The sequence below is a fragment of the Myripristis murdjan genome, chromosome 22, assembly GCF_902150065.1.
Source record: "Myripristis murdjan chromosome 22, fMyrMur1.1, whole genome shotgun sequence".
Lineage (NCBI taxonomy): Eukaryota > Metazoa > Chordata > Actinopteri > Holocentriformes > Holocentridae > Myripristis > Myripristis murdjan.
The window spans coordinates 15,331,794-15,352,894 of NC_044001.1; the positions used below are offsets into that span (position 1 = coordinate 15,331,794).

General features: G+C 42.0%; 1 protein-coding gene across 2 annotated transcripts; it reads right to left on the reverse strand.

Annotated features, from left to right (window-relative positions):
* Positions 1–1,878: 1,878 nt before the first annotated feature.
* tonsl (tonsoku-like, DNA repair protein) lies at positions 1,879–20,503 on the reverse strand. 2 transcript variants are annotated; one of them, XM_030045300.1, is made up of 29 exons: positions 20,413–20,453; positions 20,230–20,307; positions 20,022–20,117; positions 19,449–19,591; positions 19,013–19,196; positions 18,690–18,819; positions 18,296–18,467; positions 18,023–18,137; positions 17,673–17,821; positions 17,394–17,546; positions 16,519–16,644; positions 15,972–16,173; positions 15,742–15,797; positions 15,530–15,619; positions 14,989–15,061; positions 14,703–14,866; positions 14,354–14,477; positions 13,219–13,460; positions 11,927–12,413; positions 11,009–11,217; positions 9,600–9,715; positions 9,132–9,288; positions 8,567–8,645; positions 8,165–8,472; positions 6,939–7,110; positions 3,774–3,949; positions 2,888–2,961; positions 2,401–2,534; positions 2,066–2,265 (listed from the first exon to the last, which is right to left on the reverse strand). In XM_030045300.1, exons 2-29 carry the CDS (start codon positions 20,252–20,254, stop codon positions 2,066–2,068), a joined length of 4,356 nt encoding a protein of 1,451 aa, XP_029901160.1. In that variant the 5' UTR covers positions 20,255–20,307; positions 20,413–20,453. The 2 variants fall into 2 exon arrangements, with proteins under 2 accessions (XP_029901161.1, XP_029901160.1); XM_030045301.1 differs by having other exon boundaries at positions 1,879–2,265; positions 20,230–20,503.
* Positions 20,504–21,101: the final 598 nt, after the last annotated feature.

The following is a 21,101-nucleotide window of genomic DNA, read 5'->3' on the forward strand; positions in this document are numbered from 1 at the left end:
TGATTAAAACTACAAAAAGTAATAATTTCATTGAATAATATCTTTACCACATGAAAGTACATCATAATATGTATTAAAACCTGTTTTATCCAAATTCCCAAGAATCAGTGATTTGTTTATTGAGAGCATTATTTGTCAGTCCTGGATATTTGGTGTTGCTGATGGTTTATTCTTCTTTTTTTTTTTTTCTTTTTTTTTTGTTTGTTTTGCAATAAAATACACATTGAATCTCTTAATCCTGTGCATTTCTATTGAACTGTTTTTCACCTCACAACTGTGTAACAAGATGGAAGTCACAATTAAAAATAAGCCACTATCTTCAGAAGTGGCATTAAAAAAGAATAAGGAAATTTATTCAGAGACCAAAGACATGATGACTTTTTTTTTTTTTTTTTTAAGAGAATATGAATTTGTGTAGTTTCCTGGTGACCATCAGAGGATTCAGACATGACGAAGTGTCAGATGGTAAATTAAGCATCTAAAAGCCCCGCTGGTGGTCTGTGTAAGAGATCAAAGTGGTTGTATAGGCAAATTCGGTGGATAGTGTATTGTTAAGAATGGGAATAACTACTAAGTTTGTAGTGGCGCCAAGATGTTCACACATTTTGTCACACACACCATCTTCCCTCTGTGGCTGGCTGACACAGCAGCAGGGTGTGCAACTGCAACAGCTGAGCTAAATGCAGCTTTTCTCACTGGCTGAGCCTTATGCCAAAACCTCAAGTGAAAGTAGCAACTTGCATGAAAGAAACATTGTTATTAAGCTCAAGTCGCATCTATGGTTCCAGTTTTTGGTCAGCTGAATTAAATGGCTCTAACAACTCTGAGTTGGGACAAATACAGGTATTGCAAACACCAATGGAACTTGGTGTGTATTTTTTTTTTGTTTGTTTGTTTTTCCTTTACTTAACAAAACAGCTTTATCCACTGATTTGTCTCCAAGGCGAGGTGCAGCCATATCTGGACAATAAGTTCATAAATGGGGGAAGCTCAAAAAGTCTTGGTCATGATCTATGCAACTTTGCCTCAACTTGTGTTTCTGCATGTTTGCATTTAAGGAGCCGCTGCTAAAACAAGTCTAATTGTATGTAAAATCTCCCAACAAACATATGCAGGGCAGTTAGTTCATTATCCTCATGTATACTATCAATATGGAGGACTAAAAGGGACCGAATGAAATAAATAAATACTTAAAAGTGCCATTAATTAATTAAAATGGGAATTAAATAAATAAATGTCATTAAATGTATCATTAATTAATTAAAATACCAGCTCATTTAATGTAAAAACATATATATCTGTTGAATGCATACGTATATCGTATGCATTCAACAGACCCACAGACTAGTCACACACACACACACACACACACACACCCTCTAACACCCACATAATCGTGTCTGTTTTGCTGGAAAGGCAACACATCACAGCTAAGTGTCACAGGCACGTGGAATCGTAGGTTGGTGTGGTTAGCCTGTAGCAGTTTGCAAGAACAAATGACAGGCCACAGCAGAGATCTTTGGTTTCCTCATTTGATATAAACCCTTGTCACTGATAACAATCATACAATCATAAGATGCATGAACTTGACGTGAGTTAACTGCTCATGGTGGTGTTTATTTAATCTTGTCTGTTCACTGTTCTAAACTACAACACATCATTCCCCGCCAACCTTCCTGTGCCAGGAAATGGCCGGGTGTTAATAATTCGAAACAGAAAACACATTGGTGCTGTATTTATCTGCAAACCATGTTTATGACCAGGCCTTCCGGAACAGGGAGTGGTCGCAATGACAATTAGGCTGTTGAGGCAAAATGTCATTAGAGCCACTTAGTTGTTTTCAAACCTAATGTCCCATCTGAGATGTGAGCGTGCCGCCTAAAGCTGTGAGTGCTGAGTCAAACAACAACAAATCACGTTTATTTATTTAATTGTTCCATTTCAACAGAGCACAAGTTCTCCATTGATTACACATTGATCAATATTCAGTGCCAAGCAATGAAAAGAAGATTTCTTCTCTGTGAGCCACATCTGAAGGTGCTGGATGAGATATTACGAGTCCTGCTCATACAGAGGGGGCAGAAGAGAGCAGGCACTTAGTGTTGCGGTCGATGAAGTGTCCATGTGCCAGTGTGTGTTTCCAGCTCTGCTTTAAAATCTGCCGGTCCAGCTTGTTGAGGCGCTGCGAGCACAGACGGAGGTCCCTGACCTGCTCCGACAAACCGTCCAGAGCTGCGCTGTCCCACGGACCGGACACTTGGCAACCTGGGGGGTGAAACCGTCAAAACATGCCATTACTCTTTTTGGCTTTTATGACTTCATCTTATGATTTTTTAGGGGCATTTTTTTTTGCCTCAAGACCGCATTCATTTTTGAACTCATCACAAAGGTGAACCGTACCTTGAAGGTTTAGAAGGGTCAAAGGTCGACATGCTTCTCTGAGAGACATCAGGATGCTGTGCAGTCCTGTCGAGGTAATAGATGGGTTCCCTGACAGGTTCAGACACACCAGAGTAGGACACAAAGGCAAACACCTAGAGGAACAGCCAGAGGAGTTACAAAGACAAGTAGAGAGTTAGTAACAAAAGGATTATGTTCAAAACCAAGGGAATAATCCAAGATAAAGACTTTAACCAGTAAGAAATACTCTTGGTTCTATATTAGTTTAGGGGGTATTACCAAGCGGTGAATTAATCCAATCAACCACTATAAGACAAAATTTAAACACTTGATCTGGCTTCTAAAAAAAAAAAAAAAAAAAAAAAAAGCACAAAGTATACAGACAGGCTTAAGTCAAGACTATAGGCAGCATGATAATTTCAAGGATATTTTAACATCATTTTATGGACAGTGCATGTTTTCACATAGAAGAAACACACAAACACACCTAGCCAAGGTAGCCACACTGCTGTCGGTAAGCCCGTTGCCTGTGAGGCTCAAGTGAGTCAGCGAGCACTCATCCTGCAAGAGAAACATGCACATTTCTGTGGTCAACATTTGCAAGTCTGAGTGTGAATGGCCACAGCAGGTGGAGACAGATATATTCCAGTGTGATTCATAGATGAGCCAATGTGGGGTAGGAACTTAAATTCACCTAATCAACGTGTACAATGTATTACATACAATACATCAGTGGAAATAATCTGCAGGGTATGAAATGTAAGGTTATGAATATAGCCACTGTTTACAACACACATTGTAAGGGATGTAGGAGCACCCTCTTCAGTCTGGACAAAGGTCATTCAATGCTAAGTTGGTTTCGATCAATTTGAACCTTAAAAACAAGGTGCCCCCCCAATGCAGCTAACCTACTGCAGTGAAAATGGAATCACGGGTGAAAAAAATCTAAGATGTGACTTGTGTTTGTATTTAGAAAACACACTGCTGACGAAGCCAACAGAGCAGACAAACAGGCAGAGGGAGAGACAGAAAGAGGAGGGTTGGGAGGCGGGGTGTAAATCTTGTCCACCTGCATGGAGGAGAAACAGCAGCGTTTGGTAGCTCTAGCTGTTAGTCAAGCTAAACTAGCACAGGTCAACCACCCAGATGAGCAAAAACTGATATGTGAAAACTGTGCTCCATGGAAAGCTGACTCATCAATATGAGGGCAGTGCCAGACTAACGTGGTGGAACCCAGTTAGCTAAGATGTTACTTTTGCTTTTGAAGGGCGTCAGAACTGAAGGATGTTCAAGAGGGCACAATATTCCATAAAATATGTTGTAGCGCGTGAATCAACTGAGAGGGAACAAGGTATATGGGTTTGTGTTCGTACCTGTGACAGGACTTTGGCGAGGTGCTCCAGTGCGGGGTAATCAGCCGGCCCGCTGCAGACCACAGAGAGGTCGAGGTGTGTGAGACCATGAAGCGGCAATGTCTTCAACACCAGCTCAAAGCCTGTGGATCCAAGTGCATTATGGGAGAAACACACTGATTTCAGGTGGCCGGTGCCTGCAGGATGAAAGAACGACATTAGTTTTATTATTCAGTTTAACTTCTTTCAAGGTATTGATGCTATGTCAAACAATCAATTTTGAGCAAAATCTTACATATTACCGTGTACATCTAGAGATACAGTATGTGTTACAGTATGAAGGGAATCATTTGTGCTGACAGCACAGCGCAGGGCTCCCACTCTTAACGAAATCTTTTCTCCGGATATTTCAATTCATATTCAGTTCTTATGAACATGTTAGCTATTGCTTATAGAAAGTTGTCTTAGAAAAATTCAAAATGAACAAAGTCGCCAGACAGTTCAAAATTACCTGAAACTGACATTTCATATTACACATTGTCAACATGTTGTTTATGGAGGACTAAAAGGGACAGAATGAAATAAATAAATACATCTTTAAATAAATACTTAAAAGTGTCATTAATTAATTAAAATTGGAATTAAATAAATAAATGTGTCATTAAATAAATAAATGTGTCATTAAATAAATAAATATGTCATTAAATGTGTCATTAATTCATTAAAATACCAGTTCATTTAATGTAAAAACATATATATAATTATTTCATTATTTATTTAATTATTTCATGGACCGGTGTTGCAGTGCTTCATGAATTAATTTTATCTGTCAAACTCACCCATCAAAGTCAGTGGGCGGATCCTAACACCTGATTGGTTACCCGGCACAGCAAGCCAAGACAGATCGACTTCAGATAATCAATTGATGCAGAGCAAGTAAACATATTCTAGAGTGAAAGTTTTTAACTGTTTTGCTTAACCCAGACGCTCAGGTTGCATAACCTACAGCCGAGAGACTTTACTAAACATCAGGTAAAGCATGCTGCAAGAACTGAGGCACTCTGCTTTGATGTGGACACACTACGCCAGCACGGGATTTTACCTGCGTCTCCACCGGCCGTCACCAGGGAGAGGAGGGAGCGCAAGCGGTGCAAACGTAAACAAAGGAGGGGGAAGAGAGCCGGGATCCACGCTAGGCTACAGGCTACAGGCTACAGGCTACAGGCTAAAGGCTACAGGCTAAAGGCTAAAGGCTACAGGCTACAGGCTACAGGCTATAGGCTAACCCCTCCAGACCAGCAGGACCGTCGCTCTTGCTCTCTAATGTTCGCTCCCTCGACAACAAGCTGGACGAGCTACGCTTGCTAAGAGACACCCGCAGGAGAGAGACTGCTGTGTGCTTGCTTTTGCGGAGACATGGCTCCATGGAAACATCCCATCCCTGCAGGAGTAGAGCACTGAACATTGCCAGAGACCCCTCTCACCCGCTCCACAAATACTTTGAGCTGCTTCCATCAGGCAAACGGTGAAAAGCAAAACCGCTAGAATGAGCAACAGCTTCCTCCAGAAAGCTGTTAGACTTTTAAACTGCTGACTTTACCACCAGTCGGAGATCCTAAGTGAATAACTCTATCTCATTTTGTGTGCACTACTGCTGTATGTGTAGCTTAATGACAATAAAGCTTGATTTGATTTGATTTGATTTGATTTGATATTCTGACACACTTGGTGGCGCAACCTTTACTCGGTTCAAGCAAATGGGGGATTTGCAGGAGCAAATGTTACTGCGGTGCGCGATGCGTGCTAGATAGGTGCAGCCACAAAATGTCGAGAAGTTGCCCAGAACTACTCAGAGAAGCAGCAACTTTAACTGGAGAGGCTCTCAGCAGAACTCCTACGGCTCCGGCAGACTTCCAGGCTTCAGACCTAAGCAATCGATTGGGCTAGATTCACGTTAGTCCCGCCCACTGACTTTGATGGGTGACTTTGACAGATAAAATTAATTCATGAAGCACTGCAATACCGGTCCATGAAATAATTAAATAAATAATGAAATAATTATATATATGTTTTTACATTAAATGAACTGGTATTTTAATGAATTAATGACACATTTAATGGCACATTTATTTATTTAATGACACATTTATTTATTTAATGACATATTTATTTATTTAATGACACATTTATTTATTTAATTCCCATTTTAATTAATTAATGACACTTTTAAGTATTTATTTAAAGATGTATTTATTTATTTCATTCTGTCCCTTTTAGTCCTCCATAGTTGTTTGTGCATTGCACAGCATGTCATTAAAAAAATGTATGTTAACATGTTATGCTTTTAATTCGTTGATGAAACTGTAGATAGACCAGATGTATTAAGTTTAGTCAAAGTGACTGCAGCAGCAACTTTACATGATGCTGTTTTGCTTACACAGTATAGTTAGTATGTGACATGCCTGCAAAAATGCCATACACATTTTGTGTGTTTAATTTTAGAATTTATTTTTATACCCCTTTCATACCCCTTTACACCCTATAGTATGCCAAAACATAATAGCATGATAGTTAAGAATGGGCGATGAAACAGGGAATCAGCAGCTAAAAATGTATAATTTGACCTGCGGTAAACATTTGAATATGCAACCTCACTCAAACGTTATAATTTTCCAGGATCTCAAAAATATTTCCAGGACATTTGATCAGTTTTCAAATTTTCCATGACTATGAAACTAGTCCAGGTTCCAGGTTTTCCAGGATGCATGGGAACCCGACAATGGTTTGTGTCAATTACAAAAACTCTCATACAGACATTATACAACTAGGTTTAAAGAGTTCACACAAACATTGAGTTGAGTACACACTATAAATAACTTATCAAAGAAATGAAACCATGCTCACTGCAGAACTGATCAGGTAACACCCTTGACCCACTTTGATCGAGTTAGCTCGCATTGACACAAACACTCACAATAACCATATTAGTTGACTGAATATCTACATTATCTTCTCCGATCAAGCTGACACTAATGTTACTTATTATTGTTACTTATTTTAAAGTTTACTTATGAAACATAATCTCTCTGGGAAAAAAAGGAAAGCACAATTTGGACCAAGTGCACAAAGCTTAGTCTGAAAATTTGACTTGATTATTTGAAATGATTCCCACTTGGTGACGGTTACCTGCCAGGGCGCTGGCTAGCAGCAGCCTGTGCTGCTGGAGGAAGCGGGCGGTGAGGCCACAGGCCTGCAGGGACAGGCGGGCTAACAGGGGACAGCAGGACAGCAGACAGGCCAGAGACTCAGATACACCATCACCCAGTGGGTTCATACTGAGGTCCAGCTCCTCCAGACACTATAGAGGGGAAGAAACACAAGTGACACAATCATTTTCTATTATGTTGTATTCATAAATGAATTCTGTCCTAGATGATTACTGCTTTGCCACTTGCCACTCGTTCTAAGATAACACAGGATACAATGTGCATGCAGTGTGGGAAAGTGGTGACAGTTTCACACATTTCTGCTGAGGGGCTCACAGGGGGAGGGGCAGTGATATTTTTAGTCAAAATACACTCACGTAGGTCTTGTTGGTGCTGTTACACTTAATTAAACTCAGAAACTCATGCATTTGTGAGTCAGAACACAATACCACAAATAAAGTTGGTAGTTTAGTAATGGGTCATATCATTACTCTGTGGCCCCCGGACAAGGAAGTAGGGAACCTCAAAGTGCAATTCTGCTGCTTCTCCAGTCTTAACACAAAATACCTGTCAACATGTGCTAGTCCATACTGGCTAAAGGAACAGTTTACCCAAATACAAAAAAGAAGGCTGTAGGGTTAGGCAGACTGCGGAAATCTCCCGTCTCTGGTCACCTTAACCCTATGGAGGAGGATATTTGTTTGTGGACCTCAACCCGTCAAAATGCACACGTGCACAATGTACTCAACAGCAACGAGTCTCCAAAAAAACAATAATAGATACCAGACATAATCCACTGCCTTTGGGGGCAAAGAGTTTTATTTAGAACTATTTCCTGCCACCAAACTGTATATATCTGCTCTGAATTCCTGCTCCTTTTGAGGCAGATGGATACAGTTTACTGCGGCCCTTTGGCAGGAAACAGTTGCCTGAGAAACCCCTCCCCCGGGGATGCAAATGATGTCTTATTGCTTTTGGAGAGGGCTGCTGCTGTTGAATATTCCTCATGTAAATTTTGGACGGTTGGAGCTCCACAAAACAACAAAATAGCCATCGAGCCTCATTGTACTGGGGTATCAGGAGACAGAGTGGAAACCTCACCAAATCACAGCTAGGCCGCAGTAGGGGTAAGATGGAAAAATCTCTTTTGGCAAGCAAATGACAGACATGCAAAACAACAATGGACCTGTCTTGACTCATCTTTACCGGAAATGCAGGATGGCTCTGCCCTTTTAATGCATTGGCTGCCTTCTCCAGCCCCTCCCCTGTGATGTGATTGGATGAAACATCCAGCAATCGAAGCCGAGGCATGGTGATCACTGTGGCGACCAGTTCGGGGAGAAGGTCGTTGTTAAGACGGTTGCCAGAAATGCGAAGCTCGGTGAGGCTGGCCTGCAGTTTGAGGGCCCGCAGGAGAGGGGTAAGGGAGGAGGGGGCCAAGCTGAGACCACACACTGACACTGAGGAACTCCCATCCTGCACCTCGCACAGCCGGGACACACGCTTGTCCTCACCTGCAGGGATTTGCCACAATGAGATGCTGTTTTCGGTTATGCATTATCAAAGTATGGATGTCTGCATTTGTGTGTATTTGTGTGTGTCCCTCACCCACTGCCAGGCTGTGACAGGCCTTCTTATAACGCTCAGGGAGAGGAGGCAAATCCCAGGAGCAGACTTCAGCCAGGACCTGCAATCAACCACAACATGAAATTGTGTGCTGACATCCAGTGTCTGTGTATAGACTCAAGTGGTCGGGAGTTATAACCTAAATAGTTTTTTATTTGACACAGAGGCGATATTTTTACACCACTACACAAGTTCAGCTTCAACATAACATTAGAAATTTTTAAAGAAGTTACAACTTGTATCCGGTAAAGCACCAGCCATAGGGAACACGGCTAACATGCTTCATGATGTATATAGATTACGTATAGGATGCATATTACGACATGCAATAAAGCTCCTTTACTACCATGATGGGATGATGAAATGAAGGAGAAAATAGCAGTGGTAAGAGTATGGTTATACACAGTATATGTTCCAAAACAATTTGACAGCTCGGAATCAATTGTTACGTATTGTCCCTTTAATAGAGTCTCTTGTTCTTGAGAAAATAAGCTGAACTGATCCTAAAGCAGCCCTTTACTGATGTCTGCCCTAAAACTGGTCTGACCTCTTCATTGGTGTGCAGAACAGCCAGGAGCAGGTCCTGTGGAGAGAGGAGAGCGCCCTCCTTCTGCAGGGAGAGGCGAGGCAGCAGCCCACATTTGTGGTAGTACCTCTGAGCCGCCTGCTCACACAGCCACGACACAGTGCAGGAGTCTGCCTCGCTGCAACACAGAGGAACGAGATGTTAATCACACAGTTTCTACAGGTTTACAAGCTTTTTTTCATGCAGCACACATCTTTATTCCTTAGAAGGGTCATCTATATGTCTGATTCTCTGAATACCTCTAAATATCTCTACATATATTTGGAATCAAATAATGTCATTTTAAAGCCCCAAATGTGTGCAGCGGTGTCTTTCTGTTAAATGCAAAGTGCACCAATCACAACTGATTTGCCTTGACAAGCGTTTAAACATGAGGCACATTGTTCACAATACAACTACTCAGTCAAACAGAAAAATAATAATGCCAACCTTTGTGGAACTGGGATGAGGAACACATCGCCTTGAACTCTGACCCTCATCCTAATTGGTGGAGGCACTGATGTGTGCATGGGAGCAGCAAATGTTTGAGCTGGAGCCTGATACACCTGATAAAAATACATAAGCAAACAAACAAATAAATAAATGCTCAACTCAACTGGCTTTTTTGTAGGTCTACAAGGTAATGGAGCCAATTAAAATATGGAAAGTCTGAAAAATGCATGGCAAATTCATTTTCCATGTATGAAAAATGTGACTACACATTTTTATGTAGTTATGTTGTTGCTATGGTGTTGTTTTATGTTATGTAGTTGTATGTACTGTTATTTAACATCATCATACAGTGGTCAGTGATGATGTTCAGCCATATGTATTCAAAAGATAGCATAAATAGCATAAATAATGCTCAATACCTGGGTTGCTAAGGGGCAGAAAAATTGCTGCAAGATGTTTTTATTCAGCTACATTTACGTTCCCTGTTAAAGGTTAACCTCCAATTATGCAAATTTCTAGTTTATTCCTGTTAATTCCCATATATTCCCGTTAAGTCCCATGGAAAAGTCGCAATTTGAAAATTCCCAGAATTTTGGAACCCCACTCAATACTGACAAAAAACACAAAATATTGTAAAGAAACTAGGGAATTTTTTAAATGGAAAATGTGTATGCACCCTGTTCAGGTTATGAGGCAAAACATATGTATTCATGATTCTGGGAAAAGCTAATGGTATTCCTGCATCAGTGGAAATGAATCCTTTTTTTGGACTATCTTTCCTCTCACTTGCTCTTTCTCTCTCTCTCTCATCTGCCACCACATTCATCAATGTCTTAGGTTAATCAAAAATGAGGACAGATTCTTGAAAAATGAGATTCCAGTAATAGCTCCTAGTGATGCTAAAACATTAATAATTCTCTAGCTGCAGTCAGCCTTGAGTTGGAGAGGAATTTTGACTCTGACACATCCACTTTGCAAATTCTAGCTTAACATGACACAAGGACATAAGTTGTTTTATAGGCTCTTTAACGCATTACAGTGTCTTGAGTTGATTTTGATGCAGGCTGCTCCTATGGCAACTCACCAAGAATCAAGGACACTACACAAAATCTCCATCTTAACAAGGTATTTTGATGCATATTGAGAGTTCTGCATCAGTGGGATGAGGTAGTCACACTTATTTTCAAAGCAAATTTCACTTGTATGTTTTTTGGAATGTTTCTAGGGAGTATAACTATATTGAAGGAAGGCAGAATAAGGCAGATCAGCCAACTATGATTGAGAAAATGATACACTGGCAGATGTTCACTTGTTTTAAGAAAAACTAGTTTTTAACACTGAATATGAGGCTAAATGCCTTGTTATGATGGAGATTTTTGCAGTGGAGAGGCTACAGAGTCGCTAACCTGTGTAACGTGCACTTGAGGGGGTGGGGACGGCGTCTCAGGTCGAAGGTCGTCATCGTCGGCAATGGTGGGGCTGTGTGACCTGCTGACCTCTCGTCTGCCCAACCTGACCATGCCGGACATCTGAGTCATCTTGACCTGACGGGGCTTAAAGGACCCATTCTTTCTCAGTGAGAGGCCGCTACTGGAAGAAGATGGGACTGCAGCACCTGAAAAGAAGAGAAGGAAAACAATGAAGCCAAATGAACTGTGGAGTAAAGGAATCTGTGTTTCCCACACATGCCCAAGTATATTAATGTATTACAGTATATTATTTATCCTTGTTTCCGATTTGGCTGTGATGTGATGACATTTTTTTAAAAAATGTGTCTAGCATTTTCTGTATTTGTCTTTTTAAAAAACGCCAGTACTACTACTGCTACTACTACTTCCTTGTACAAGAAACAGTTTACATTTAAGGAAACAGTTGTGCAATATAATAAACATGGAGTAAATAACCAATAACTACCACTTTATAACTTGTAAGAAAGGTTTGAGTCAGCTTTGAGATGCCTAAAAAGTATGTCATTGCCTACAGCTGCTCACGGTTGATCTTTCTATACATTTATATTAAGCAGGGAAATGTTAATATGTTACCATAGAGTGCCTGGTCAGCCTTACCTGTTATGTCATTATTATATACACTGCTTTTACATTTTAGAGAACAGCAGGTAGTATTATTAGTATATATGATATTATAATATTATTAGTGTTATTATAGGTATACACTAAACATGAAATCTATCTAAAAGCACTGTGGAAACTGTAGATAATCTAGGAAAAAGCCAATAATGGGAAATATGCTTTATGAGCTAACAAATTAAGCTGCATAGGTGTGTATTTGTGTGTGCCAGTGTTTTGTCCCATGTGAACATTAACCTTGGCTGGCTGTGTCAGAGTTTGAATGTCTGTTTTGACCTCTCGCTGCTGAATATGAGGCGCTGCCCTCCCCTCTTGTCCCGCTCTGCTCCACACCGAGCCTCCTTTTCTTCTTGGGCTGGAATTCCCCTAAGTCATCCTCCAGCCAATCATCCGCCACATACTCCTCCTCGGGCACTAGCGCTGACTTTCCACTAGAGGACACTGGCGGTGCGCTGCTGAACTGCGGCTGCGACAGACCCTGCAGCAGGGTCTTGGAGCTGCCGAGGTTTCGGATGGCACTGTGGTACTCTTCTCTCGCAAAGACGGAGGGTGCAGCAGCCTCCCTGATGCTTTCTCGGCCAGAGCTGGGCACTGAGCTGGCCGCCTTATTTGGAGGAGCTTCCTTTTGACTTGAAGCTGCAGGGTGACTTTGTCTAGGTTGGACAGGACGCAGAGGACTGATGGAACAGTCTGATTCGCTGTCGTCTGAAGAGCTGCTGTCATTCTGAGAAAGATAAATTGATACAAAGGCTCTGAGCGTTCTGAGTATTTCAGTTTGCACGTGGGACATTTCACTTGAAAACCTGCCACATCTCACTGACCTTAGTACTGACTCTTATATTAAGGACTGTTCAGTTTTAACGCAGTATGAATAACTAATGCATTCTAGGAAATGCTTTAGTGTGATTTCTGTAGTATTAAATCGGAATCAATCTAATTTGCCAAGAACAACAGATAAGCAAGCCATTAGCCTGGTTAACTGACACATTTACGTGTCCATAAAGTCTCTTTACAATTTCACAAATTTATTACAAAAGCAAATGAATAGACAAATTTGTCGAAATAATTACATCATGAGGAGTAGATATTGAAGTTTTTTGCCTCATTTAATACACCTCTATATGGGCACCATTAGTTGCATGAAGCACATCAAGACGGTACTCGATTTCTTGCCATGTTCGCTCTAGCATAGGCTCATCAATGGGGTGCAATGGCATCAGTGATCTTTTGCTTCAGGTCGTTGATGTCCAGTGTGATTAAAAACTCTAATAACCACTGAGTACACAGAACAAATCTGATTAACATATCTCATCAATTGCTTTTGTAATAGATTTTTTAAATTGTAAAGAGACTTTGTGGACACCTTGTATATTGTGAGACAGTAAGCTAAACAACTAGGGATGGAACAACATGTTTTCCGTTACATTCCCACACATTACAGCTGATACTGACACACATTTTTCTAAGAATCATGCTGCAAACACAAATAGACAACAGGTGAAGTTTTTCCAAACAGAGGCAGGCCTCACCCCATAAAGAACAGCATTCTCTGTTCCTCTGGTTCTGGGGCGCTGGGTTGATCCACTACACTGCCATCGTGTGGGGCTGCCAGGTACTGCGCCCATATCTGAGTTCCTGGTGCTCCTGGGCCGATCTTGGCTGGAGGAACAGCGCCCGCTGGCTGACAGCAGTGGCTCCGAGTTCTCTGCATCAAACAGCTGGCTGTCCTGCAGGGAGTCAAAAGGCTTGGACGGGGCTGGAGCAGCAGGCACTGTAGAGGAGAGATAGAAAGAGAAAGATTCAAGGAGGCTGCAGGCCCTTCTGGAGCAAGCATGAGCGAAGAAAGGACAAGTGTACCCTTTGTGCTTTCTATGCCAAAGTCTTTCTTTTGCTTTTGCTTTTTTAAAGAAATGATGTCTACAATGACAGTGTTCGGATGTCCTACATTTTTCCTAAATAATTGTTTGACACAAACTTTTTACCTTTTGCCAGAGAATATGTATCAAGCTATCATGCCTACAGGGGATTAAAACAGAAGGCTGAAACAAACAAACAGAAAGCGTTTTTTTGTTTGTTTTTAAACCGCAATTGTCTAAATTTTGTTTTCCTCAGCAGTTGAGCTGATATGGTTACATTTGAGGCTACGTGCACATTCATGCCATTGTAAAAAAGTTAAACCAAAAATGTTTATTTCTAAAATCCCAGTCAAATTTAGGTTGGCTGTTTGAAGTGCTTTCAGACAGACCTAACTCAAGTTGTTGAGACTGGGATGATGTTATATAAGAGTATTATTTAAATTAAAAAAAGAAAAAAGAAAAAGAAAACCTTGAGACATCAAGATTGCTTTTCAAAGAATGAAAGCAAGAAAGAAACAGCACTTGAAGCAGATTTATTATCACAGTCAGGTAGAAGAGGGATACAACATTTCAACATTTGAAATGTTGATGGCGCTTGAGTAAGCAAGGATGAGTCATTTGTTAAATAGCTGTTGCCTTGAGTCCTCTCTCTCCTCACATCTTATCCTCGCCTCCTCTGCAGGAGCGTCTAAGATGCAAGGAGGAGGCGCAAGAACAGGAATCAAGAATGTACAAATTGGAAAAGTGAAAAGAGCGGCAGGACAAACACTAGGCCAGTTTGGCATGGTACAAGATATAAAGGCCTCACCACCCCCTGCTAGTGCCTTCCTCAGTAGCCTCTCTGTAGCAGCACACTCTTGCTTGGTGTCGTGGTCCAGTTCTCTGCTGTACGTCCCCTGCCACTGCCGCAGGGTTTCCATGGGGGTCTCACCCTGAGAGAAGGAGGTGGAAGAATGAGAAGGGTACACACAGAGCTTGAATTCCATCAAAAACAACCGCTTTGTCAGAGATTAAAGAGGGAAAAGCTTTCTGGGGCTCAGTCACTGGGATGCCAATGGAGACTGACCTTTGCTGCCTACCAGAAGAAGGGAAAATACGGAGGGCCTGCCTGCCTGTCACTAGACTGCCTCTGCTAACACACACAGCATCAAACACACCTTGGAGTTGCGTACGGTGACAGAGGCCCCTCGTTCCACCAAAAGTCTTGCCACCTTGAAGTTGCCGCAAGCGAGAGCATCATGGAGAGGAGTGACTCCCTCACATAAGGGACCACCGGGATCGCTGACGTTAGCGCCTCGCTCCAGCAGCAAGGCTACGATCTCTGGTGCACAGAAAAGCAACAAAAGAGAGGAGAGACCAAAAACAGAGCATGATGTACAACTTCTGAACTAAAAAGCAACACATTTTACATCAGGTTAAATAAGAGCAAGTTCAGTCGGTTACCATAGTGACCGTGGTTGCATGCCTCATGTAGGGGAGTCCAGCCGCAGTAATCCCTGGGGTTCACTGGGTGACCCTAACACGCAGGTAAGACACAGGAAACTAAGGATCAGACAAGACTGGATTTTGGGAGGAGAACTGCTGTCCATTTTACAGCATGCTAATAAAAAATTGCATGTAAATATGTTTTAAACATAATTTATGATTTTTGGTTTGTTGCACACCGTATCTGATGCAAACTTACAAATAAGAAAGAAAGAGCTGTTTTTTGTTTTGCTTAGTCAATGTTTAAATAGGTTTGGACGAGGTTTTCAGTGGTTCAGAACCGGATAATAATCTAGATAACTATTTTTTTCCCCCTACGTATTAAAATTTTAACTCTCTACAGTCTGGCTGTCTCTCTTTGTTTTAGGTTGTTGTCTACAACTTTCATGTTTGATTTGATGCTGCTTTCTTAGCAAGATTTCCACTGAAAAAGATTCTTGATCTCAGTGGAGGATATGGTTAAACATAATCTTGTGTAAAATATAGTCTTATTCCTCACCTGTTCCACCAGAAACTGGACTTGCTTCAGGTTGCCATCTATACACGCTCTGTGGAGAGACGTCTCGCCCTTCTCATTCCTTTTGTTCCACTAAAGAGGAGAGGACAGAGAAAATAGCAGTGATAAATGACTGGTAAATAGGGGGGATACGATGATTTCTTCTGCAAACTGATGACTTACATATGATATACAGAACTTAAGTAATTTCTTACCTTTCCTGTCCTCCTCCTCCCTGACACCATCTTGTCATAGCCCTCCAAATCATCATCTGCAAATCATATGAACATTTAAAATACAAGCATAACAACTTCTAGTAACAAATCAGTTCATTCTGGCTAATGATCTTATACACAGGGCCACATATGACTGAAGGGCCAGGCGCCAGTTCTTCTGACAGGAGACCGCCTCCGGGCAAAAACTATTTGAAAAGTCTCCAGCCTACCAGAGTCTGAGAGGGCGATGTCACTGTCCTCGAGAGGCTCACTGTTCTCCATCTCCTCCTCCTCCTCCTCGTCCTCTCCATCACTCCCATCTGCACTCCAGCCCTCTGAAGCACACAGCTCTCGCAGCCTGGCCTCCGTTTCATCAGCACTCGATGAGCCACTCCGTCTCTGGGCCGCCAGCCACACCCTCAACACATGCTTCTGTGGCAGGAGGCATAGTGAGGCTTCCTAAATTTTCCATTTTGGAAATTCCATATTGTTCCTGGGGCTTACATTTCTTTGGTTTGTGTAATCATGTATGACAGCAGTAGCTTAGTAATGAGGCATTATGTAACAAAAATATCATTGTATATGTGAGGATTACTCTTCATTACATCAATTATCACAATATGCAAACTGGCAGTGGCTTTACAGCTTAACAGAAACTGTTGCTGTGTGTATCAGGCTTATGAAGCTGTTTGTCACATCTCATCAGGCCTTTCATCCAGTTTGAAAACATCTGAAGACCTCACCTAGATCTGCTTAGAATCCCTGAACACAGCTCACCTGTAGTCTGGTCTTTCCAGCACTCTGGGCGCAGCGTAAGGCGGCACGGTAGCTGCTGTCAATATCCTCAAAGGCACAGCCGCCCTCTTCCTGAGACACTGCGATGTTCAGCCACGTGTTGCATTCCTGAGCCACACACATATGCAGACACTGAGTTAAATAACACAGCATGTACGGTATATGCATGGACACTTAACGAGAAGCTCAGGGCTCTGCAGCTATGAGTCGTTTTGAGTAGCACAGCATAATTGATCAAATTAGGCGCCCTGTTAGAAGCAGTAATAGCAGTAACAATAGCAGTGGTAGTAACACTAGTAGGGACTAGTAACAATGTAAACCCTTTAAACCATTTGCAGTCATGTACTGTGACTCCGGCTCAAGATTTGCATTTTAGGCATTTGGAAAAGAAAATTAGGGCTGCAACTAATCATTATTTTTATTGTCAGTGAATCTGCTGATTTTGTTTTCAGCTAATCATTTTTCCTACAAACTGATGTCTTCAAATTGCTTCCTCAGTCTGACCAGTGGCCCACAAATTATTAATTTTATAATGATGTGAAAGCAAGGAAAGCATGCAAATCTTAGTATTGTTGAAGCTAAAACCAGCACATGTTGGTAATTTTAAATGATAAGTGACCAAAATGATGACTTAATGTTGGAAATCAATTAATTTTCTGTCTTTTGACCAATTAGTTGGCTGATAACTGTAGCACTTCTTAATAAGAATTCAGCACCAGAGTAAATATCAGCTGCTATATCTAAAAATGACATGCAACCATGAGTAGGACTGAGTCAGATTTATAGTGCCCCGGTATTATTTCTGTGACCACATGCTGATAATGCAAGGAGAAAAGACGCAGGTACTGAATGCTTACTTCTTTGGAGTTGCCTTGTCGCAGGGCGAGCTCGTGCCTGTAGTGCTCCACTGCCTTGGCGTACTGCCTCAGGTCTGAGTAGGTAGCAGCCAGCGACACATGGATGACAGCCAGCTCCCTGGCAGGCTTCCCCAGCGCCTCGGCAGCAGACAGCTACAGCACAACAACACAGCTCATATCACTGCTGAAAATTACACTACAGAGCAGTGAAACACAATGGATACTGGATACTAACAATTCAAGAGTATGTGGTCATAGTCCAGTTAGAGCTTCTCTCACCTGAGCTTGGTATGCATCCAGGGCCTTGCTGTAGCAGCCCACCTTGCAGTAAAGGTCTCCCAGCTGCTCCGCCAGCCCCACAGCCTCATGGGTATGTTTGTTGCACAGATCATCCCCAATCTGTTCCTCTAACTTGCAGCCTTTGTCCGCTTTGAAATTTTTATTGTGAGAAAAAGCCAATCATGCCATCAATTCAGCAATATATTGTGAAGTAAAAAAAAAAAAAAAAAAAAAAAATCAACAAAGAAATCAAATATTAGAAAAACATACAATACACAAACTAACAAAAAAGGCTTTCGATTAATACAAATAATTAGCGGGACTGAATGAACCGTATCTCGCTCTCTCACCATATTTAAAAACTTTCTTCACTGCTTGTCTGTCCAGGGGCTGCTGGGAGCCCAGCTGGACGGCCTTCTTCAGGGACCGTCGAGCTGCTGTGAAATCACCAAGAGACAACTGCACCTGTGGGCAAATGGCATTGGGAAACAAACAAACACAGGCACACACAAATACAACATTTAGAGTCAAAACCAATCTGCACCATTGCTTAAGCAAATGACTGAGACTGGTCTAGCGATCCTAAAGCAATTTAAAAACTCACATCAACGATAACGTCTTACCTTGCCAATGCAGTGGAAGCACTCGCTCTCACTGAACTTGTCTTTGATCTTCCTGGCACACTCTTTAGCCTGCTCCAGGCAGCGCACGGCATTAGAGTGCTGCCCGTTACGGAAGCAAATGTTGCCCAGGTTGAAGTTGGCACGGTAAAGATCCTCCAGCAGCTGGCTTTTCCTTCACAGGGCAAGAATGGAGGAAGAAAGCACAAATAACAATTAAAAAAAATCATAACCCTGGCAAAGAAAAACTACTACTCATTGTATGCATCTGTTGTTAACCATCAACCGAAGGCAACAATAAGAGAAGCTATAATTTCCAAGCAACATCACTGGCAATTTCCCCACTGTCTGTCTGGATATTTACAAAAATGTACACTGTGGTTAAATGTGTTCGTACTCTGCAATGAAGACACTGCGTCGGATGAAGTCGCTGCAGCGCTTGGGCTGCCCCAGATGATCACAGACCAGCCCTAAGTTGAGGAAGAGACGTGCCCTCATCTCACTCAGCTCACGCGCTAACACAGTGCCTGAGGGAGGGAGAAACAGACAGAGGAGTGTGGGTGAGGAACAGAGACATCAGATCAGTCTTATGGTTAAAGTAAACTTGCTCTAAATGAGCAGGTAATGCATTCTATGTTCCAAACTACTGACGCTGCAATAAATAACATGATGCTGTCCAGGAATCTCTGTGGATACACATAAGAACGTAGACAAACACACCTTCCAGACGGTCCTCCACAATGGCCAGGCTCTTTCTGAAAGCATCCTCCGCTTGCTCTAAACTCTCCCTTGATTGGTCCGATTCAAAGCGGAAGAGGAAGGTTCGACCTATAGTGGCCAGTGCCCTTTGCTCCTCGGCATGATCTCTAACAGAGCGAGCAAGGTCCAGGTGGCATCGCTGGTGCTGCGGAGGACAGAGAACACCCTTCACCCACTTCCTGAACATCTCTGTATACTTTTGATGTGATCCTTCATCTGCCAGTCACTCAGCAGCACAATATTGTGGTTATCCCCCCTACGAAAAGCTACGAAGACTTTGATTTCACAGCCACAGTGTACTTTTACAACTGAGAGCACAAACAAGGTAAAGTAGAAAAAAAAAAAAAAACAATTTTTAATCTGCAAATATTTCAAGAAAAAAGTACAGGCTACTCACTTTCAAAGCAGCCTCAATCTTCCCCATCTCAGCGTAGCACTCTCCTATCTTACGATTGGCTACGGCTCGTCCAATCACGTCATTCAGCACCTCAGAGAGAGCCAACTCCTGCTGGTGTTCTGCAATGGCGGCCTCATAATCACCTGGGACAGGGGCCGATTAGACAGTGGGGCGCTGATTCAAAAATCACTCAGAACTGACCAGCACAACCCATGTTGCACATGATCATCATGATAAACTGACCCTTATGTTGCGGCTGAGCAATACTGATATTAAATTGATACACAGTATAAAAACAGATATTGTCTGGGAGAGAAAGACATTGCAATATTTGATTTTGTTCATATCACCCAGCCCTACCTTCCCTTACGCCATTTTTGCAAATGCATAAGGGGCATTTCACAAGTCATGACCCCCATCTGTAAGAATAAACTAGCATGATCTGGATTTCTGCACATATGCAACAACTGCTATCTGCCCGGTTTGATCATTTCCATGACCTGTACATATTATAATAAAGGATAAAGACCTGTTTGCGCATTGTAATCATAGTACAGATAAATGTCCACTTACCATTTCTGGAAAGCAGCTCTCCCAGCTGATTACAGATACTAGCCTCCTCTCTCATGTTGTTGCTGCTCTGGGCTTTGCTCTTTGCTTTCTGCAGCTCTGGGTTAACAAAACACAAAACAAAAACAACAAAAAGAGAACAATCGAGATGAGGAGAAATAAGATACTGCCGGTACAATTGTAAAGACAAGGGCAATGGGGTAATACTTACGTTTTATTTCCCGTGAGGAGCTCATCTTGTTTCCACCGTGAACGCTGTTAGGTGCTGCGTACCTTTAGCTAGCGGTGGCTAAAGGAAACGTTACGTTAACTGACGAGTGTAAAGCACAAAAGTCGCTAAATAAATGCTGTTATATTTCTTGGGATGTCCATTGCTGCTAACGACGGTATTTACGTTTTCGATCGTGCTCGGTGCCTCTCGTTAAACGGCAATAGAAAACAAGCTTGTTTTTAACAAGCGATGTATCTTCCTTCTTTCTGTGTACTTTACAATGACCCGCCAGTACTGCGTAAGCCAATGACAGCTTTGGCCGCCGTTCATTGGCTGACGACTGGGTGACGACACAGCACAGAACAGGAACTGGACAATCAGAGGCAGAGTAGGGCGGGCCTTTGCGGAATGCGGGTGGGAAAGAAAAGTAAATCCCAACGTGATTCCACCATCACTTTCCTGCACCAGCTGTGTCCTTGTTGATGGTGATTTTTGATATTCTTCTTAATTTCTTAATTTTAATAAACCAAACATTAAGCTTCCCAATGGTGTGGTCTTTGTGCAAATGCAGTGTTTGAATGTGATGACCTCACATATTGATTTGTTGCTGTAATGTTTTGAAAGGACTGAGCCCTAATTTCGTTGCATTATTATACGTATATGATTGTGCAATGACAATAAAAATCTATCTATCTATCTATCTATCTATCTATCTATCTATCTATCTATCTATCTATCTATCTAATGTTTAGTGACAATAAGATTGCTCCTGCTGACTTGAGCCAACCATTTATTTCTCCTCTCCGGGTCAGTGGAGAAACCGTACATTTGTACTCGGAGCAACTGCCGCATCCCCATATGCAGCACAGCAA

Excerpts from the sequence above, each read along its gene's own strand:
- tonsl (XM_030045301.1), bottom strand. The coding sequence starts at position 20,254 with ATGAGCTCCTCACGGGAAATAAAAC. Across the intron at positions 19,197-19,448 it reads AGATTGAGGCTGCTTTGAAA|CACCAGCGATGCCACCTGGA; the intron begins GTGAGTAGCCTG and ends TGTCCTCCGCAG. Across the intron at positions 8,646-9,131 it reads TTCTGCACACCAATGAAGAG|GTCCTGGCTGAAGTCTGCTC; the intron begins GTCAGACCAGTT and ends GGTTGATTGCAG.